This window comes from Monopterus albus, unplaced genomic scaffold, assembly GCF_001952655.1.
Source record: "Monopterus albus unplaced genomic scaffold, M_albus_1.0 scaffold94.1, whole genome shotgun sequence".
NCBI classification, from domain to species: Eukaryota; Metazoa; Chordata; class Actinopteri; order Synbranchiformes; family Synbranchidae; genus Monopterus; species Monopterus albus.
In genome coordinates, this window is record NW_018127974.1 from 1,934,375 (window position 1) to 1,954,966 (window position 20,592).

Genomic DNA, 20,592 nt, shown 5'->3' on the forward strand with positions numbered 1-20,592 from the left:
GAGAGCATGGTCTCTGTTCTGTGCAGTACTCAGTTTGACAACATATCATAAATGATAACTGAGCAATATGTTACGTGTTGGAAATGTTCTTTTCAAAATAAGCAACAATGTAAATTACACTAATTAATTAATCTCTATAATGTAAAATTATAGGCCTATATATCGGCAATAGGAGCCTAATCACTATGGAAAATGTGTTGTTTTGTATACGGTGCAGAGCTGATTAATAATACTATTAATTATTGACTGAACTGTCTTTATAACCAACAAATAGACTTGTTCTCTCTCCCCCTCTCTCGCATACATACAGAGAGAGGGAGGGAGGGAGGGAGAGAGAGAGAGAGAGAGAGAGAACGAGAGGTGGGACGTGTTAAAAGCTGGCCGTTCAAGCTGTGCCATTCAGTGCACGAAACAGCCTCGGCAGGAGACGTTTTACGCGCTGAAATAATGGACGGTAATTAGTAGGCTTTACCTTTGCATTAGAGGATTTATACTGATTCAGCCAAAAATCTAGCAAAATGTGGACAATTCCGAAGCCAAATTACAGAACAGGTTTGTGTGACGAGGGGGAGATTGCTGTGAACATCGGTGGAGTTCGACTGGTGCTTTTCGAGGATGTTTTGAACCGCTACCCGGAGAGCAGACTGGCTGAGTTGGTGAACTGCTCCACTCAGAATTATGAACTTATCTCGTCGCTTTGTGATGACTTTGATCCAGGCAGAAAAGAGTTTTACTTTGACCGAGATCCAGATTCTTTCAAGTGCATCATAGACGTTTACTATTTTGATGAAATCCACATCAAAAGCGGCATTTGCCCTATCTGTTTCCTCAAGGAGATGGAGTTCTGGAAAATAGACCAAAGTGCTTTAGACGAATGTTGTAAAAGTTACCTAAGTGAAAAGGAGGAGGAGCTGAAAGAGATTGCAAATAAAGTGAAGGTGATTTTAGAGGATCTGGAGGTGGATCAGTGCATTACGCGCATTCAGCGGTGCCAGAGGTTTCTGTGGAAGCTATTGGAGAAGCCGGGTTCTTCCTTGCCGGCACGCATCATCGCCATAGCATCCTTCCTCTTCATCCTGATCTCGGCAGTGGTGATGTGCATGGGAACCATCCCGGAACTCCAGGTCACAGACTCCGAAGGGAAACTGGTGGAACATCCGACCTTGGAGGCGATCGAGACCGTTTGTATGTTATGGTTCACTGCAGAGTATGTCCTGCGCCTCGCCTCCTCTCCGAACAAGCTGCGCTTTGCACTCTCCATCATGAACATCATAGACTTTATGACTATCATGCCTTTCTACGTGGTCCTGTCCCTCACCTATCTCGGCACTACATCCATGATGGAGCTGGTTAACGTCCAACAGGCTGTGCAGGCGCTCCGCATCATGCGTATCGCGCGTATCTTCAAGCTGGCGCGCCACTCCGCAGGGCTGCAAACTCTGACCTATGCCCTGAAGAGGAGCCTCAAAGAGCTAGGGCTGCTCCTCATGTACATGGGCGTGGGGATCTTCGTGTTCTCGGCGCTGGCCTATACCATGGAGCAAAGCCACCCGGAGACTCTTTTCAGAAGCATCCCACAGTCCTTTTGGTGGGCCATTATCACTATGACCACGGTGGGTTATGGTGACATCTACCCCAAAACCACGCTCGGCAAGTGCAACGCAGCCGTGAGCTTTCTATGTGGGGTGATAGCCATCGCCTTGCCCATCCACCCCATTATTAATAACTTTGTTATCTTCTACAATAAGCAGAAAGTGCTGGAGACTGCAGCAAAGCACGAAGTGGAGCTGATGGAGCTGAAGTCTGGCAGGCAGGCACGCCGAAAAAGTAGGAATTAAGATGCGTCTGCGCGCAGCAACAGTTTCAGCAAGTTACCACTATTTAAAAGTTATTGTCATTAGACTGAATAATAAAAGCGATTTCGCATTCAAATAAATGTGAACATTTAACAGCATTTGTCCATAATGGAGTGCACCAAAAAAAAATAAAAAAAATTCAAACATATAAAACTGAAATTTACTTATAAAACATGTTAGGAATCTGCATTCAAGACTTGCAGACACTCTGGAAGCTTGTGGCCCCTGTGTATATACCGCCATAATAGAGCTGTTGTATTTACTCTACTGTTGCTTTCACTGGGGAAAATGTGGTGTTGCTTTGGCCTCTGGTTCATGTGTGTTGCCTACAAGGCTTATCACTGTGAAGGCAGTTGTTATAGAATTAAAACTTGTGCATGAAAAATAAAATGCATAGAAAATCACTGGATAAATTGTGAATAAAGGTGACTGAAACAAATCTTTAATAGTACAAATACAATTTCAGTTAAAGGATCGGTTCACATTTATTTCAGGTCTGTCCTAAAACAATTGTCAGGTGCTCATCTAGATTCTGATATCATTGTTTTCATGGCAGCGTGTTAGATGGGAACTTATAGTGTGTGTGGACTTTGTATTATTAAGCAATGTCCCACACAGGAAAATTAGAGAAGCTATACTTATGACTAAAGTGTGTCATAAAATGCAACCCCCAGAAAATGGATGGGACTAAAAAAAAATTAATCTCATTATGGTATCTACTCTAAAATCACTATATTGGAATATCGTGTTTGAAGACAGCTTTCAAATGACATGCCCTGTGTGTTTCGCTGAGCTCACCGTCACCAGGCCCACTGTCATACTCTGGGCCCAACAGAACCTGTGCTCCATCAGAGCCATGCAGGTTCCAGTCAAGCAGAACCGCGCTGCAGATTTAATGTCTTGAGGCGGGCCTCAGCGCCACGACGTGGACGCAGCGTGGTTCCCAACGCTGTTGCAGGTGTGGCAAATCCTGTGGCACATAGACGTGCTCTCCTTGCTGGATGGCGCGATTCAGTACCCCATGACAGGGCAGCGCCTGTAGGCTTGGCCCCTGCACAGGAATGACTGAAGAGCCTGCTTCCAGCGGTCGTGCATGTGTCAGAGCGTGGCCCCGTCAACGGCGGCTTCTTAGTTAGTGAAATGGTCTGTTTTTCAGCGGTGGTGCATGGAGAGAGGCTCAGCCCCCACATCATGCATAGGTGCTGGTTTTCATACAGACCCTGGTAGACAGAAACCTGGCTCTGTCTACTGTAAAAGCTTGTGCTGCGGCCATTTCGTCCTGCTATGAGGGGTTTTTGGTGAAACACTTCCTGGGAGGAGTGGGCAGACAGCAGCCTTTGGCACTTTCAGTGACACCACAGTGGGATCTGCCCCTGGTTTTAAGCCTGTTCGAGGGACCCCCATTCGAGCCCATAGCACAGATTTCTCTCAGACACCTCTTGCTGAAGGCTGCGCTCCTCGTAGCCCTGGATGTCGGCCCGGCCAATATACAGGCTTATGTAAGCCAGACACTAATAAGTTTTAGTGCATCTCAAACCCAAAGAATATCATCCCTCCTATTTCAAGAGGTCAAATTCATACAGACTCAACAAGTACTGGGTTACCACAGCTAATAAGTCTGCAAGCACACAGAGATGTTGGTTTTGTCCACAAGAATGAAGATTTATTTGAGTCAGTGTATAAGTTAACAGTGAAGCAATACTTAAAAAGACCTAACACCAGAAAGTAAAATACCCTTGAAAAGAAGCTACTCATTAGTGCAGAACAAGAATAAAATGGCCAGAGTCAACAGGTAGGAAAACAACCATTAAATAAACACCGCAACAGTCAATTAATCATAAATCAACAAACCAAACATAAGAGGGTCTTGCCTCCCTGTATGTCAAACCATTTACATACTGCTCATACACCATAAAATCGACCAAACCCTAACTTGGGTGGTATTTATATCCGTGATCAACACAACAAATTGCTCACCTGGCGGTATAGGCGTGGCCAACCTGCCGGTTACACCGGTGAAACCGACCCAGCGTATACGGGAAAGAAAATATCTTTTTTTCGATCCAGTCATCTCCCAGGACGGCTTCTCTCTTCCCCCACAAAGAGATGAGTCGGAAAGAGAGCTCCATACCCTCTGCTCTCTGGTTCCTTTTGTTGTGCAAAGCATGAGTGCACACACACACACACACACACACACACACACACATTGGTCTTATTCGCTCGGACATCTGGTGGTTACACACTGACACTGTATGCGACTATCGCCTGACCATTCGGTCAAAACAAAGCTGTGGATGCGTGTGTTTTTACTGTGCGCACACACGCTCTCTGTGCGCACTCCTGTCCTCCGCTGTCGGCCCTGCCTGCCTGAACGTAGCTGGCTGCCGACATTTGGTTCCTTTTGTTCTTTTTCCATAAAAAAAAAAAATTAAAAAACAGAAAGGGAGAAAGGGAAAGAAAAGCGCACACGCTCACTGTGCGTCCTTCTCCTCTGATAAACATAATGACCATCCCTGCCTTCTCACGGTGGCTGTCAGGTTCTGTATGGAGCATGATTGTACCTGCTTCTCAGACAAGGCCTGTTGGAGGAGAGAGGATGTTGTACTTGGTCTGCTACTGTGGGATGTAACGAGCTATGATGTTGTGTGTAATGCTCTTGGGCGGCGGTGTGCCAGCAGGGCACTGACTACATCCAGCTGCGCTGTTATCCCAGTAGCGACAGCTCTTAGAGGGCGAAGCCTAAACGAAATAGAACGATGGTTACTTACAGTAACCCAAGCTCCTATGACAGGGCTAGCCCTCTAAGCTGGCAGCCCTGCTGTCTCCACCCCCGCCAGCTGGCAAAGGGAGCCGAACTCAGGTCACATAGGTTTTTATGCGGCCACAGCAAACCTGAGTGGAGACAGAGCAGTGCAGGGCACAGGGCGCGAGAGAAATCTCTCCAGGACTGCGCATGCGCAAGTGATAAGCCCGATAGCTACAGCTCTGCGAGGGCTACGCCTATACTCATAGAAGCTTGGGTTACTATACATGACCATCGTTACAACGATCATACTGACAGCGTCATGCTTCCTAAATCCTCAGTTAGGATTTCTGTTAATGGAGTCTACAACAGTTTGTTCATAAAAGAACAAAAGTAACATCAATATGTAAGAGAACATGCATTTAATCTCTGTCTGTGAATGACATTCAAATCTGAAGCCACAAGACACACCTTTGCTGATGTGGCATTAATTTGCCAAAGGTTTTATTCCAAAACTAAATATATATATATATAAAATCCTGTTTTAATTCTGTTTTCCCACAGTGATTTAGTGTTTTATTTTTTTCCTCCCAGCAACCATTTTGTGTAGAAACCACACAAAGTAGGTTTTGTTCCACTGAGACCATTGTGTTGTACATGAGGCATGTATAATGGCTTCACTCAGTGGGTTTTGTAATCTAGCTGAATAGCACTGTTGATCATGTGAAATGTGTGTATATGTCTGTGTGCCCCATGTTGCTGTACAAGTGTCTGTGATTATCCGTGTGTGTGTGTTGTGTGTGACACGATCCAAGGCAGCGAGCTGTGAAAAACTGTTTCCCCAGCAGGAAAACACTTTAGAGTAAGGCTATATACACCCACACACACTGAACACTCACCTGTCTCCCAACCACCACCCCACCCACTGCTTCTCTCTGTCTGCTCTGCGTCTCCTTCCTTAATCTTGCCTCCACCTCCTCATCCTCCGTCTCAGATGATGATCTGTCAGCTTCACTGGCTGAGAGAGCAGCGATATGTAAAGTGTTACTGCTGTCAAATTTTGAAAGTGTGTAGTAACTTTACACTTATAACTTCAAATTTTAAAAATACATACTGTATTGTGCTATGAAGTTACAAATGCAAGGAATTGGTGACTGTTCATTAGCATTGATAATATGAAGGATCTGTGTGAGGATGAGGGCAAATTTTGAGACATGAGCTGACACTGATAACCAAATATGCATGCTTTAGCAGTCATTACAGATGACTCAGTCTCACTCCTACTGTGTAGAAGAAACACATAGAGGTTGAAATTATATGTTGCTGACCACAGCCAGTAATGATCTTTAGAAATGGAAGAGAAAAACTGATGTCAGATCAAAATGCACAAAGTTGCATCACTAACTTACAATTCTAATGTGTCTGTGGCTCTTCTGCTATGTTTGATCAGTGGCAACCTGTAAACATGCTTCAGAGCTGTGAGACCCTCTGTCCAGTGTGTGTAGATGCTTCACAGGAGTGGCCTCCCATGGTCCTGACGATCCCAGCTTACCTGTGTGTGGCATGTTTTTCTATACTTGTGGGAGACACCAAATGATGTCCACATTTAGTTGATGCTAAATTCATTTTCTGAATTGCTTAAAGCTGAACTAAACTGCATATACTTTGATAAAGGAAATCATAATGTTAATTCATTGTAGCAGCACAACAGAGAAGAAAATATGTATTTTTATTTGGATAAAAAAAAGACACAATGAGTAGCTGGCAGGTGCAGAAGTCTCACTTTAATATACTTTAATATATCAAATACTTGCAATGCAGGCAGCACAGTGGGTGGGCAGATGGCACAGCGGAACAGTGGTTAGTGCTGTCACCCCACAGCGAGAAGGTTCCAGGCCAACCCAAAGCCTTTCTGACGAAGTTTGTATATTCTCCCTGTGCCTGCATGGGTTCTGCGTGGGCGACTCTACATTGCTTGTAGGAGTGAGCGTGGGCGGGTGTGGTTGTTTGTCTTTAACTGTGAGTCCTGTGATAGACTGGCAACCTGTCCACAGTATACCCAGCCTCTCACCCAATATCAGCTGGGATAGGCCCCCCACCCCTGTTCGGGACAAAGCAGTATAGATAATGGATGCATGGAAAAACTACAGCTACACTGTGCTAACTGATGCACAAGAATCATACAATAGAATTTCACCCCGTGTCAACCCTTGGTTTAATTTGTTCAAAGCAGGCACACAGGGCCATCCCTCATTGCTGCTAGTTCTAGCTGTCAGCAGCATTCAGCCTTCCTTCATCTTGTTGGAAGACACTATCACACATTATTAGAAAATTCAAGGGGCAAAGTAAGCAACACAGAAAGCAAGTGGAAGTTTTTTGTTAGGACTGAGTTTCACAACAACTAACTTGTTAAGACTTGTAGTCGTGACGGAAGTGAAATTTAAAAACTATTGAAATGAACAATGCAATTTCATATTACACTATTAATGAAACAACTGAATGTGTCACGACCAGGCATGGCTGGGGGACCCAGTGTACTCACTCACATACCGGGAGTGAACACAAAAGAGGAGTGGAGTTTGAATTTATTAAATGTAAGGCTATATTACTCTATTACTCTATTACTCTATTACCATTAAGTGATCATTCTTGTCATCAGTGCTTTGAGCAACCAGCTCTGAAGAGAGATGGTTCTTATGACCAGGAAGTATATTTAAACATTAACCAAATTGATATAACCCAGTGACCACATAAAGGTGTATATGTATGTGCATATGTGCTGTACACACACTGTATAACTGAATATGGCATATGTTAAAATGACAAGTGTGTATAAACCCAGATACCGTATAAGCATCACAGTGGATTCACATGCACACTTTGGTGCACTGATCATTTACAAAATAGAAAACAGTAGATTGATGCCACTCTCCAATGTGAAAAACCTGCTTGTTTGAATATAATTTGCCTTTAAGATTTAACGTTTTAACAAAAGATTCTGTTGATGCTACAGCATATTTCTAAAGATTCAACAACTACAACAAAAAAAAAGATTTAAATGTATTTTAAACAATGCAAACAGGATATACAACGCAAGATTATGATGAGACAGAGACTAATGGATGAACAATAAAACTATCGACATATTAAATAAGGTATAGTAAAGGTGTATTTTTAATATTAGCAATGAAAAAAATGACTACAGGTAAAATCAGAGGTGCTGCTTGATGTGATGAACACAGAGATATACCTGTATAACCCAAGAGCAGTTCCCCTCAGCTCTACAGAGCATTTAACATTTGGTTTAACATCATTCTGGTTTTCTTTCCTGTTGGCTTTACTCTCACACTAAACTTGTTTTTATATGCAGCAGGCATCCAGCTGACAGAGCAGTGGGTTTGACTACCTGACCGGTCTAGCTCCAAACAAAAGCTAGACAAAGTTAGCCACTAGCTAGTAAACATAATTGAAAATTTAGGAGCTAAACAAGCAGATATTGCCCTCGGGAGTTGGTGGAGATCAAAGAAGAGGGAAATGAATATTGGTTTACATTCATCATGGACACAAACATGGCTGGATGGTGACATGATTGGATTTTTATTTATTTAGTAATTTATTTATTCATTTATGTATTTATTTATTGTAAGGGTCTTGATAAGAGCACGCGGCCCCTTCTTGGAGGCAGACTCCTACATCCCAGATGTCAGGTCTCCTCAGCAGTATGTGAATGTGCAGTACTTCTGCCTGCTGAGTATTTCATCTTTGTGCAAATAAAACACTGATCATTCAAAGTCATGTAGTATATTATGTGATTTGAACATGCAGCCTTCTTCATTTTGTTTCCAGACAGTTTTGTCTGGTAACACAAAATGTATTTGTAGCAAATAGCTGTTCAGGCAGCGTGTACACACGTCAGACTCATTGCACTCAACACAGAACCAAACCTTACATTCTTTGTTTCATTTCATGTATATCAATATTGTAACATATTCCTCTCCTGTTTTCTCTCTCTCACACACACACATACACACGTACACACACACAAAAAGCACAATGATTTTCCTCAGCAGCAGTGGTCTTCTGTTGTCATGGCTCCAGTCTTTAAATAACAGCCTCACTCTCATTATTCTGCCTCAGCGATGCCTTTTGCTTTTAGACTGGACTCCCACTTCAAATGCACTCTTTTTTATCATTCAGACAGTAATGTTCCTCACAGCTTCATGGAGACTTGACAGCTTATGTCACATATAATGTGTTTCAGTAATAATCATCATTCAGTCATCAGCATTTAGTAATCATTTATTTAGCCATGTAGCCAGATGAATGTACAAGCTGTACAGTTTGAAGTACTGTATCATTCAGTTTAGATTTGTATGGTGATGGAAGTGTTAGTGAAATGTTACTAGATCGAACCTAGGGAGACTGCCATCGTACTTTTACATAAAAGTGACTGAGGATTTCAGACATGAGACAAGGTAATATTGCTGTCACGTTTATGTAAAGAGATCTGAAGGGGGTTTCACAACACATTCAGACCTGCCCTTAGTCCTTCTTGTAGTCCTCTCATTCATATGAATTCTGTATAATAGCTACAAAAGATAAAATTATTGTCAGCATAGTAGCTTGCCAGAGTTCCTAAATCCAGTCTCAGAGTATAATAAACCTCTGTACAGTGGCACCTGATGAACCTTCTAACTTGCTGGCATGTCCTGAGCAATCACTTAGCATTCTTCTAACTTTGACTGATGTCATTTTGAACACCTGTTTAGTTGTCTTGACACTATATAAGAAAAAAAAGGTGATACTTCCTTGAATTAATGTCACTGTCAGGTCCACTCGGCCCGACCTGCCTCTCTTTCTTTTTCCCTCTCCTGCTCCCTTTTTGCGGGATCAACGCCTCAGCTGTGTCGCATCGGGTAATTAGTGACTCGTGGGTCGGTGCGCACACCTGAGGCGTATTCCGGTGATTTGTTGGCTTCCTTATTTATACCTCTGGCAGACGCACCGTCGTCGCCGGAGTATTTGTGACATGTAACGAACAATACTCACCCAAAGTAAGATAAATGTTGTGTTTGACCCGCATATTTTTAGACGTGTGTAAGATGCTATACGCTGACAGTATCTGCGTTTTGGCTTGACCTTATCACGCTAATTATGCGGTTAGCAATATGTCCTGTTGTCTTCCACCTGACAGTCCCTGTGCTGTGGATTACATTGTGTACGTTGGTTCCTTTTGTTCATCTGTCCGTCCTCATCCTCTGCTATCCTAGTTCCTGCCATTAGTTTGTGTGTTTACCTGTTCGTCCTGGTCTCCTTAGTCATCACTGCCCTTCCCTGGTTGTATGTATTATGGACCCTGTTATGTTGTTTTTATTCCAATAAACCACCTTTTTTGTATTGGCACCTGGGTCAGCCATCTTGAGTCCAACCCCAGGTCCCCTCCACCCTCCTGGTGAGGGGGACCAAACCATAACAGATGCACTGTGGAGGTTTCTTAAAAACAAGCAAACACTATGCTTACATTTAATGTTTAATGCATTTGCTTTCTGAGAAATCATTCACAAAGCTTTTTATTTTTGATACCTATAGTGTACGTGTGCTAGCTTTAAATCTCCTTCTGACCTACACTTTGCTGAAAAATGTGTACTTTTTGTGTTACCACCATCATGTGATGGTGGAATAATCTAAAAAGATATGTGGGTATCTAATCATCTACTTATGCATGTACATAAGACACAAATAAAATAGAGACCCTCTCAGGTCAGTACAGTTTCTACAACACACCAGACAGGACAACTTCTTCACCCCCTGTCTGCAGTGGCCTTTGCAGTGCGAACGTATATTATTGACCGAGAAAGTGCTTTGCAAAACTAAAGGAGACATAAAGAGTCTCCAGCATGTGTACTTGAAAACACATTCTCTGAAAGAGGCGAACAATCCTAAAAACTAGACAGAGTGACCAGCTGTGAGCAAGAGGAGGCCGAGGACTACTACAAAGCAATGACTGAGCAGGCAAGGTTGAGTGCTTGCTCTCCATCACACCGGCAGGCTAAGAAAGCAATGAATGAAAGGTCAGCATCCCGCAGCGTTTACTGATTAATGTTCAAGATCAATAATTTTGCTGTCAGAAGGACTGTTGAAGTATTTCTCAATCCACTCATGAATACTTTCCATCTCCCATTTCCCAGTTAAGCGGAGACCTACAATTCCTGGTGACAGTGAAGTGAAGTTCACACTGATAAAGTGCTTTTCAATGAATGCTGAAAAAGCTGAGAGCAGTGACACTGAATAAGATGAATCCATGGGATTCCATTTCAAAGTCAGTAATGGAAAGATGTAACATAAAAGAGGTCCACTGCACCAGTGTCCATATACAGGATGAGACATTTCTTTCTTTCTTCAAGTTGCAAAAATCTAACTGAAAATCACACACACACATACAAACATACTTGGACTATGTTTGCTGAAAGATGTTGCCAGAAATAGCCTGCATTAACAGCTTGAGTCATTCCACAAGTAATCCATCATTGGTGAGTCTCCCTCTATTCAAATCACAGCTAACATCTAGCTGTCGTGCCCACTGACACCAGTGTGATGGCTGTTTTTGATGTCAGTTACACAACTTGCTAAGGCTGACTGATGTAAAATACCTTGACAACATGCAGTGCAATTTAGTCCAGATATTAAAAACCCAATCAAAATGAACTACTATGATTTTGGTGGCCACCAAACCTTTCATCTAGCAGCATTATGAACAGGTTTAATTGTACGACCAAATAGCAGACCCACTGACGCTCCCATCATACTTAGCTGTACTTTGTGTTTAGAACTAATGAGCAATTGTTAACATGCAAACATGCTACATGTTGGATTTGGGAAATACAATACATATACCACCTAAACATCAGCCTGTGGACATTGTAACTGTGAAGATATTAGCATGATAACATTAGCATTTAGCTGAAAGCACTAAATACAACCACACAGAGCTGCTAACATGGCTGCAGATCCTTAGTCGTATTGAATTATTTTTGGTGCATTTTTGTGTTTTCTATTATATATTGTTTGGTTAAGAAGGTTGAAAGAAAATGTGGGGTGCATGAGGGGAAGATGACATTTACAAAGAGAGGAATGTCAAAACCTAGACGAATGAGGAAAATACATAAAATATCATAAAAGGTAACCGTATTTTTTGGTTTGGATGTAACAACCACCACGGCTCTAATACAGCAGCACAATCATCTGTGTGCTTCTCATAAAGTAGATGTAACATAATGTTTCCATTTGCTGTTGGTTTGCATATTATGACTATTGCTTTGAATACGAATCCACAGTTAGATACAGCTGCTTATAACCAGCATTTTGTTGAACATTTAATCAAATGTTTCTGTAAGGAATCAGTGCCCCCTCACCCATGAATACACATCATTTTGTGAGACTTTAGAAAACCCAACTGAGCATAATGTGCTCATAGCTCAGCTCTTTTGAGCTGAATACTTCTCTAACTATTGTTGAGAACATGAGAGCAACTCAGTCTTGTCTTTGAGCTGGCTTATTATTCACATCCATGTCTTACAAATTGCTCTTTATAATGTCACCAGCAGCAAAGCTTCAGCAAGCATGCACAACTCTTTCCTTGAGGAAAGGGTGGGATTATTGGTTGATGGTATATGTTTGGCCATGGAGATGGAACTCTTTTTGTACCTGACTTACACTAACCATATCTTCACAATTCATATTAACATTACTGTGCATATCCTGAAAAAGGGAGAGGTAAGAGAGAGTGCATGTAAAGGTGGAAATCACATCCAGTGTCCTTCACTTGTGTTTCTTCATTTCATATCATGTTCTTTTATTGTTGGTCTATTTTATAGTATATTTTATTATACTCATTTAAATGTATTGTTATACTGCAATACATTATGCTAATTTGAAAACTTTCTACAGCACCCAATGTACTTGCAGCCTCAGAGCCCGAGGCCACATGTTGCACATTAACTGAGGATGTTGTTGTTCTTGTTCCCTGGTCTGGGGATGAACAAGTTTGACTCGCCTGTATCTGCACCCACACAAGCTCTTGAGGCTTTCTGGCTGGTAGGCCTCATGTGACTCAGACTGTCCGGCCCCTCTTTGTATCTAGGCAGTTTATTTTATGGGAAAAAGGGTTTTCCAAACCATTACAGAATACAGAACAACAAATTAAACAGTTTTCCCGTGCATGACTGTGTTGGCGTAGTACAGCTCAGCACAGGTCTTTTTCACAGAAGACATTTTGACATGTCCCTGCAGGTAAAGCAGATTTATAAAGAAATGTAATGATTATCTGTATCCTGCATGCTGACCCACACTCACTGCTTACTGACTTGAAGAACAGAGCCATTATTACCATTACTGTATTCAGCAAAGAACCAAATTAACATAAATGCGTTGGTGCTGACATTGTCAATTAAAGAGATGTCTAAGGATAAAACAGTCAATCTGAAATCTCTAGGGAGTCTTATCGGGCCTTGACACTGGTGCTGGAGTAGTGGAGGCCAAAGGTGCAAAACAACACAAACTACACTGACATTATAGGTCTGGTGGTTTAAACACTCTTCAGTAAGATAGTTGGATGAGGCCCATGAACCCAGTGATATCAGTGGATAATCCCTAATGTGATAACAAAAAATATACTGGTTGACAGTTGTGATCCTGCTTGAACCTGTGTGAAAGGTTTCATTAACACATACAGTTTGAAGTTCCTACTATGAAAATCAAAGTAGTTAAGTCATATCAAATTTTATTTTCATAGCCCAATACATCACAAAGTACACATTTGGGGCTTTTGCTGTTTCCATTCAAATAAAGCTCCCATTTATCCAAATCTAGAGAAAATTGGTACAAGAAGATGCAAAATAAAGCATATATCTATCTACTACCGTTATGTGAATATTGGAAGTTGGTTTGTAAATAAAACACCTGGTGTCGCTAATTTCCCAGAGCCATTAAACTATCACATAAGAAGAAGGCACAAGATGATGTTGTAATGAAAACAGAGCCAGTATAAAAGTTATAGAAATATGACATTTACGTTTGTGTCATGTGTTTGGTTCCACTCTCCCCATTGCTCCACACAGATCTGATGTTTTTCCCAGTTTTTGTCTGTGGAGTGGTGTGGAGGCTTTGGTGAATATTCAAATAACATGCTTCATGTATTTTGTTGTATGCCATGATTAATAATCTGTTAAATCTGTTTCCCTTGTAGCTTGTCCAGTTTTTCGTTTACCAACACAGCAACCTTTCCACCTCAGTTGAGCATAAAAACCTTTTAATGATATTTAGAGATTTTTTTTCCCCAAGATTTTCAGGTTTTCAGTTTTTATGCGGAATTGAAAATGCACATAAATAGGTGAACTGAAACCCACCCGCAGTGAAAAAACCCGACACTGAAGTTCTTTCGATGTGTTGCATTAGTGGCTAAATACGAGTCATCCATTATCTGTAGCACTTATCCTGTCGGGGGTTGCAGGAATTGGAGTCAGTCCCAGCAGGCATTAGGTAAGAGGCGGAGTACACCCCGAACAGGTGGGCAGTCTGTCACAGGGCTGACATATAAGAGACAGACAGCCACTCGCACCTATTTAGTCGCCAGTCAACCTATCATGCCAGTGGACCTGTGGAAGGAAGCCCGAGTACCCTGAGAAAACCCACATAGACACAGCAAGAACATACAAACTTACAATAAAGGTATAAAAGTCATTACATGCTTTGTGGAACTGAGGTAACACAGAAATAGGTGCTAACTGTTGGCTCACCAGATAACTTTTGAGACACAGATCTGCTCAGGTGATTTATGTGCTTTTAGCACATTTTTTTTAAAGACAACATAACATCTGCTGCAGTTAAAGCTAGCACAGGTGGAAAATAAGTAAGCACATTTACTCAAGTACTAAAGTTCAGTTTCAAGGTATCTGTACTTTCCTTGCGTATTTTCTCATTTTCTTCTACTTCATACTTTGACTTCACTACATTTTGGAGAAAAATATTTCACTTTGTACTCACTACATTTATTTGATAAATTTAGATATTAGTTACTTTTTATAATGAGGTTATTAAAACAAAATACAGTATAATCACAAGATCTTTTTACTCCTTGGTGGAAAGTTCACAAGCTACCCAGCAGTAATTTATAAGCATATAAGGCAGCTAATATTAGCTCTATCTTTACAAGCTGCAACATTAAATGTGATGTACACAATATTATATCAATAATTATAATCAAATAATATGATATACATCAATGTAAACTGTGCCATTTTGCATAATGAGTACTGTACGTCTACTTTTATACTTGAAGTATATTTTCTACCAATACCTTTGGTATCGCTACTTTTATTTAAGTAAACTATGTGAGTAGTTCTTCCACCACTGAGAGCTAGTACCAGTCTCATGGTAAATTATGCAGACTTGCTGTAGCAGGCACCAGTGGGGAAACTTCTGGAAACTGATGACTTTACTGTAAACTTTCTGAGGAGCTATCCTATTTGAACTTGAGATGCACTGCAGCATCTGAATAAACCCACTGCTCTGGCTTTCAGTGAATAATGTATTTAAAGCTAAAGAAGTGACTGAAAAATATTCTAAATCTCAATATTTCAATCATATTCCTGAAGCTGAGTAGAAAAACTGTGGGGTTAGGTGGGTATCTGTCCAAATTGAATTCAGCAGTGAATGAAAAGGACAAACCTAAATTATTCATATGAACCTCTTCACTACTCTCTGAGAACTAAAAAGGGCTTCACCTCAGCGGGAATTAATAATAGCCCCTTTAAAGAAGAAAAAGGATGGAAGAGAGCCCAAACTGCAGCAGCTCAGAGTAACGTTAATCAGTATACCCTTAACCTTAAGATACTGGACATGCTGGTATGTTTCAGCATGTCAAACAGTCTCTGTGCATATACTCTTGTGTTTTAAGGTAAGGAATTCACCAAATGTTTTTTGCTGAAGTATCTTAGGAAATACATTTTGCAATTCATATTATGGGACTGTATTTGCCTTGGTCTTTAAAATTTAGCCCTTTAAAACTCAGGATGTAAGTGTAAAAGTCTTGGAAAGCTGAAGGGACTTTGGCAAGAAAATCTAAATCTAATCTAATCTAATCTAAAAGTTTAATAATCACATGGGAGTCTCCATGTCCTTCAAATAACGCATGAATTCAACAACGCACAATGTCTTGTCCCCATGTTGTACTGGATGTTTAAGAACCAGCTCTGAGGACTATTGGATATTGTTAGTGTATCTCCCTGGTGGATTCTATTTAGCAGAGCTATAAAATCCTGCCAGCTGTCATGAAGCAATTAATCTGAAATTAAGATTTATTTTGCCACTTGATGACGCCCAATAAAAGTCAAGAGCATCAGCTGCAAAGACAATCACCGGACAGAATGGCTTCACATACAGCTATACTGGGACGCTCATAAAGCCAGCTTTACAGAGCTGCTACAAATATTTGGACTTCACTAACCAGACATTATAGTCTCTTCATTTTTGCCACTTCTCACTGTTGCAGCTCCGCTCCATAGGTTAGCCTTTTAAAATGGATGCGCTTTTTGCCACCTGCTTCCAAAGTTATCACACCATGCGATGGCCATTATCAGTTGTTATCAGGATAGGTTAGTAAGACCCTACTCCGCCTCCTAGTCAGCTCAGCAGGCACCATGCACTGGACCGTCATCTTCATGGTTTGCATAATAAACGTAGAGTACACCAGGTCTATACAGAGCCTCTCCTCAGGTGACACTGGGGAAAGAAAAAAACAACTTCAGCAAGCTCTGGCCATGACTTACTAAGGTGTGGAAATAATATACTAATGTGTAGCCATGAGATACTCTGTTGTGGCCACGCCTTAGTAAGTTATGGCCAAGGCATTGTATCTCATAATCACGCGTTATTCTATCTCATTCCCATGTCTTAGTAACATGTTCTCACCCCTTAGTAAGTCGTGGCTACAACTTACTGAGGATTTTCTTTCTCCCCATAATCAGATGTAGAACTAAGAGGCCAGCCTGACCATTTTCACCAGGTTGCTTGTAGGATAAATGACAGCATTATAGTTATTTGATAATTAGACTATGTGTATTCCGTCAGCTTTCAGAAAATCAAAATGTGAGGAATACCATGATGCAACTAGTGACGGGTCTGTAGCAGTGCAGAACCATCCTGTTGATGTATTTGATTTCAGAGCAGCTGAGGGGCTTATAGAGGCGTTCACATGAAAGTCACCTTTTAGGCATTCTGCAGCAATAACACTCTACTCAGGCATTCTCATCATGCAGTTACACACACCATTATAGTTGTAATATCTCTCCATACATATTATAGTAGTTAGACTGCTGATGTGCTGATTAGGTGCACCAGTGACCTTGACGGACTAGGATCAATCTCTCTCTTTTGTCCTCCGTTTCTCACAGAATGTTAGTCTTCTCAAAAAAATGATGCATAGATCATTTTTTCTGGCACTACTGCAAAAAAAACAAACAAACACTGCACTCGGTGATTGCTAGTGCAAAGAAACAAACAAACACTGCACTCGGTGATTTAGGACATTTTGTGACCATGTAATGGGCATGGAGTTAACAATTACATTAGTCAGCCAGACTGTTGTAATTTCAAAAACATCAGATGGCCTCTCCATCCATCATCCACCATGACAATCTCAGTGACTGCTGTCCAGCATCTTTCTTAACATTTCAGTGTTTTTCTGTTAGGAGACAGATGACATAAATAGGGAGGGTACACTGATGAATTCACCCTCAGCTTTTCTTTTACCCTGTGAAGAAACTGGCAGGTTTGTTATTACAGATGCAGAAATTTGCAGAAATAACAAAAATTTTATTTTGCACACCTGAATATTTTACATGCTCACATTCCCACGGTCTTCCATAAAATTACTTTATCATTAAATAACTGACATTGTTTTAGCAGGAGAATTGGCCACATGTGCGTAGGTTGTATCAATTCATTGTTTAAAGCCCATTGTTTAAAGTTGAACACAAAAAATATGGCAGCTAAACTTTTATACTACCATCTGAAAGCATTTGAACTGAAATGAAAAGCATATGCAACAATAATGTGAGCTTAAACTTTGAGAGTTTAAAAGGATCTAATTGCTGTGTTTCTCCTTACACCCAACAGAATCAAAGTGGTTTAGCTTGACTGAGTGAAAGAGCTTTGTACTTTCAACAAAGGAACTAAAAAACCAATTACTGACAGTACCTTTGTGTCCTTTTAACTATTAGAAAGAATAGAAATGTCATCATCATTAATTCTTATTTACTGTTTGTGCTGTTCAATAACTCATTCTCCACATCTTGCACTGGTGATGCATGCAACAAAACTACAGGGCTGCCAGGTTTTAGTGGGGAACAGGAGCTTCTTCCACGATATAAACAAAAAACATGGAGGCTCCATGCATCCCAAATGGCATGACAAATGCTGATGACTAATGATTAAATAGCCTCATAGACCTGCACCACCTGCTTGCCGAGTAAGACTCACTGATGCCAACACCACAATGAGTTCCTTCCTATTTAGGATAAATTAAATGGGTAATTTTAAAAATAAATCACAAAATTGAGTTTAATCTATAACAAGGACTAGACTTACCGCCTTGTGGTTGTATGTGCCTCTGCCAACCAGTCACATTCATGGAATGGGACAGATGTGAGGATACAGTGACCTTTGATTGCCAAAATTGAATAAGTTCATCCTTGAGGTAAAGTGGACATTGTTGCCAAGTTTGAAGAAATTTCCTCAAGGCATTCTTGAGATATCGTGCTCACAAGAATGAGATAACCTGAAAACATAATGCTTCTGACCATGGCTATGGCCAGGGTTGTAATAAGAAAGGGGTTGCTTCATGCAGCCCAGACCATGGCTGTTTGTTTAGTGATAAACCTTCAAAGAAAGGCTACCTGACTCTGAAATGCTAGGTAGGGTTTTAGAATCTTTCAGTTCATTGTTTTGGTTTTAAAGATCGCAACTATAATGTTCTATTTCACACTCACTGCTGTCTTCTGTGTTGTTTTCAGCTGCAGTAGGCAGGTGTTACTGGTGAAAAGGCTTTAAAATCTCACTGTAGTCTACTGCCCAGCACCAGATGGCAGCTAGAGGAAGCCGGTGATCAGAGTGGAGCATTTAGCAGCTAAAAAGCTAGATATTATCTGATATTACTGATAGATGATTTGTCAGACACAACTTCAAATGATCCTTGTCTACTGTGCATGTATATAAACCAGAGTTTGGTAATATGTTTGCTCTATTAACATTATAAGGTGATGACATATCAAGAGAGTGTTAACAGCTTTGCCCCCATGTGGCTAATAAATCAGTTAATGCAGGTTTTAAAAGCCCCACACACCCCCAACGTACAACTTTCTTTCAAGAAGATATGTGCAAATTATACATTTCAAGAACAAAGGATATTAAAAGTAGTCTTTCTTTCAGTTGACCATTAAATTGAAGGATGATATGAACATATTTAATTCTTCCATTACACAGTGCTCAGAACAACAGCTCCAGAGAGTAGATGTTATAGTGTGACACTGCTTGGTATTAGCCATATGCAAATTCATGTTCCCTCTATTTCAATAGTAAATCACACCCACACAGAATAGGAGAGAATACTGCTGGACTAGAGTGGGAAGTGAGCCTATCATTTGAGGAATCTCTTTCACAATCGGCGATGGCTCTAAATACCTTAATTGCTGTGTCATGACAGGATAATTACCAGTCATTCCAACCATTCAAAGGGACGAAGAGGCTTACAGACTACCCAACACTTTTTGCCTGTTGGCATAATTCTACAGGGAAGTGTAAGCTGCTGGTTGGCAGCCAAAATAATTGTAAAAGGAACATTAAAGAGTACAGGTGGTAGTTAAAATTTTGTTGGTCAAGGGAAGGAGTGATGTCTTCCTTGGAAGCTCTTTGATTCCAGCTGTGGTTGACACTTCATTTCATTTGTGCTAATGTGCTCATCACACCTTGAAAAACCACAGCAACGTTTAACAATATTCAAATCCAGGCTGGGTATGATTGCATTCAGATCACAGACCGCTTTGCATCTTAAATAGAGGCATTTCACAGCTTTTTTGTGATGTTGGCATAATGTAAAATGAAGCCAATAATTTGAGAAAATGCCTCTAACTTAAGCCTCAAGCATTCACCTGTAGTCTTTTAGTCTATATTGACTGTAATATACACAGTGATGCAGTTGTCACGGGACTTTGTAGAAAACCTATCCATACCTTATAAATGCAGTGTGTAAAACCTGCATTAAAATGTGATTTCTAAGGCTTGGTGTGATTCTGCATGAACTCATGAACATCAGCTGCCTCCAACACTGCTGCATGACTGACAACTCCTAAAAACACAGAGACAAAAAAGACATCAGTCGAAGCTTGAAGAAGCGCCCAGTTTCGAGGAGACGGAGCTGTGAAAAACATACAAAAACAGCAAGGTAAATTTTGACTGAAGAAATCAGCATGCTTCACAGGATTCTTGGCAAGCTGCGATTTCATGCTCTTCTATCCAAGTGAAGTGGCCACGAAGCTGGATGCATTTCAGGTGCTAAAAGGAGAGTGGTGAAAGGCAACAGAAACTTGCATAAGCCATCACTGATAGAGCAGGCTTTGGCACTGTGCTGTGCAAAGCAATGGAGCATGAAAACAAAATCAATAACTAATAACCTTTATGATCAATAACCTGTACACCTTGTTAAAGGACATCAAATGTAGCACACTGCATTTTGTCATAGAGCAGTGTTGAAGATGAAAACCAATGTTTGCCCATGAAATAACAAGCTACAGATATTGTAAAAGGATTTTCTTAGTAATGAATGACTATATCTTAGCTTCCCTGTAAAATATTTGAAACCAGTGGGTTTCTTGTGTTAGTTAGTAGCCTAATGAAGACACAAGGATATTACTGGAGTCGATCTCCATTTATTTGGACAAT

The 20,592-nt window shown here is 40.8% G+C and overlaps 1 protein-coding gene across 1 annotated transcript; it reads left to right on the forward strand.

The window, feature by feature from the left end:
* Nucleotides 1–413: 413 nt before the first annotated feature.
* On the forward strand, nt 414–1,985 carry kcnf1b (potassium voltage-gated channel, subfamily F, member 1b). The gene has a single exon (XM_020608683.1). It carries the CDS (start codon nt 519–521, stop codon nt 1,836–1,838), a length of 1,320 nt encoding a protein of 439 aa, XP_020464339.1. The 5' UTR covers nt 414–518; the 3' UTR covers nt 1,839–1,985.
* Nucleotides 1,986–20,592: the final 18,607 nt, after the last annotated feature.

Excerpts from the sequence above, each read along its gene's own strand:
- kcnf1b (XM_020608683.1), top strand. The coding sequence starts at position 519 with ATGTGGACAATTCCGAAGCCAAATTACAGAACAGGTTTGTGTGACGAG.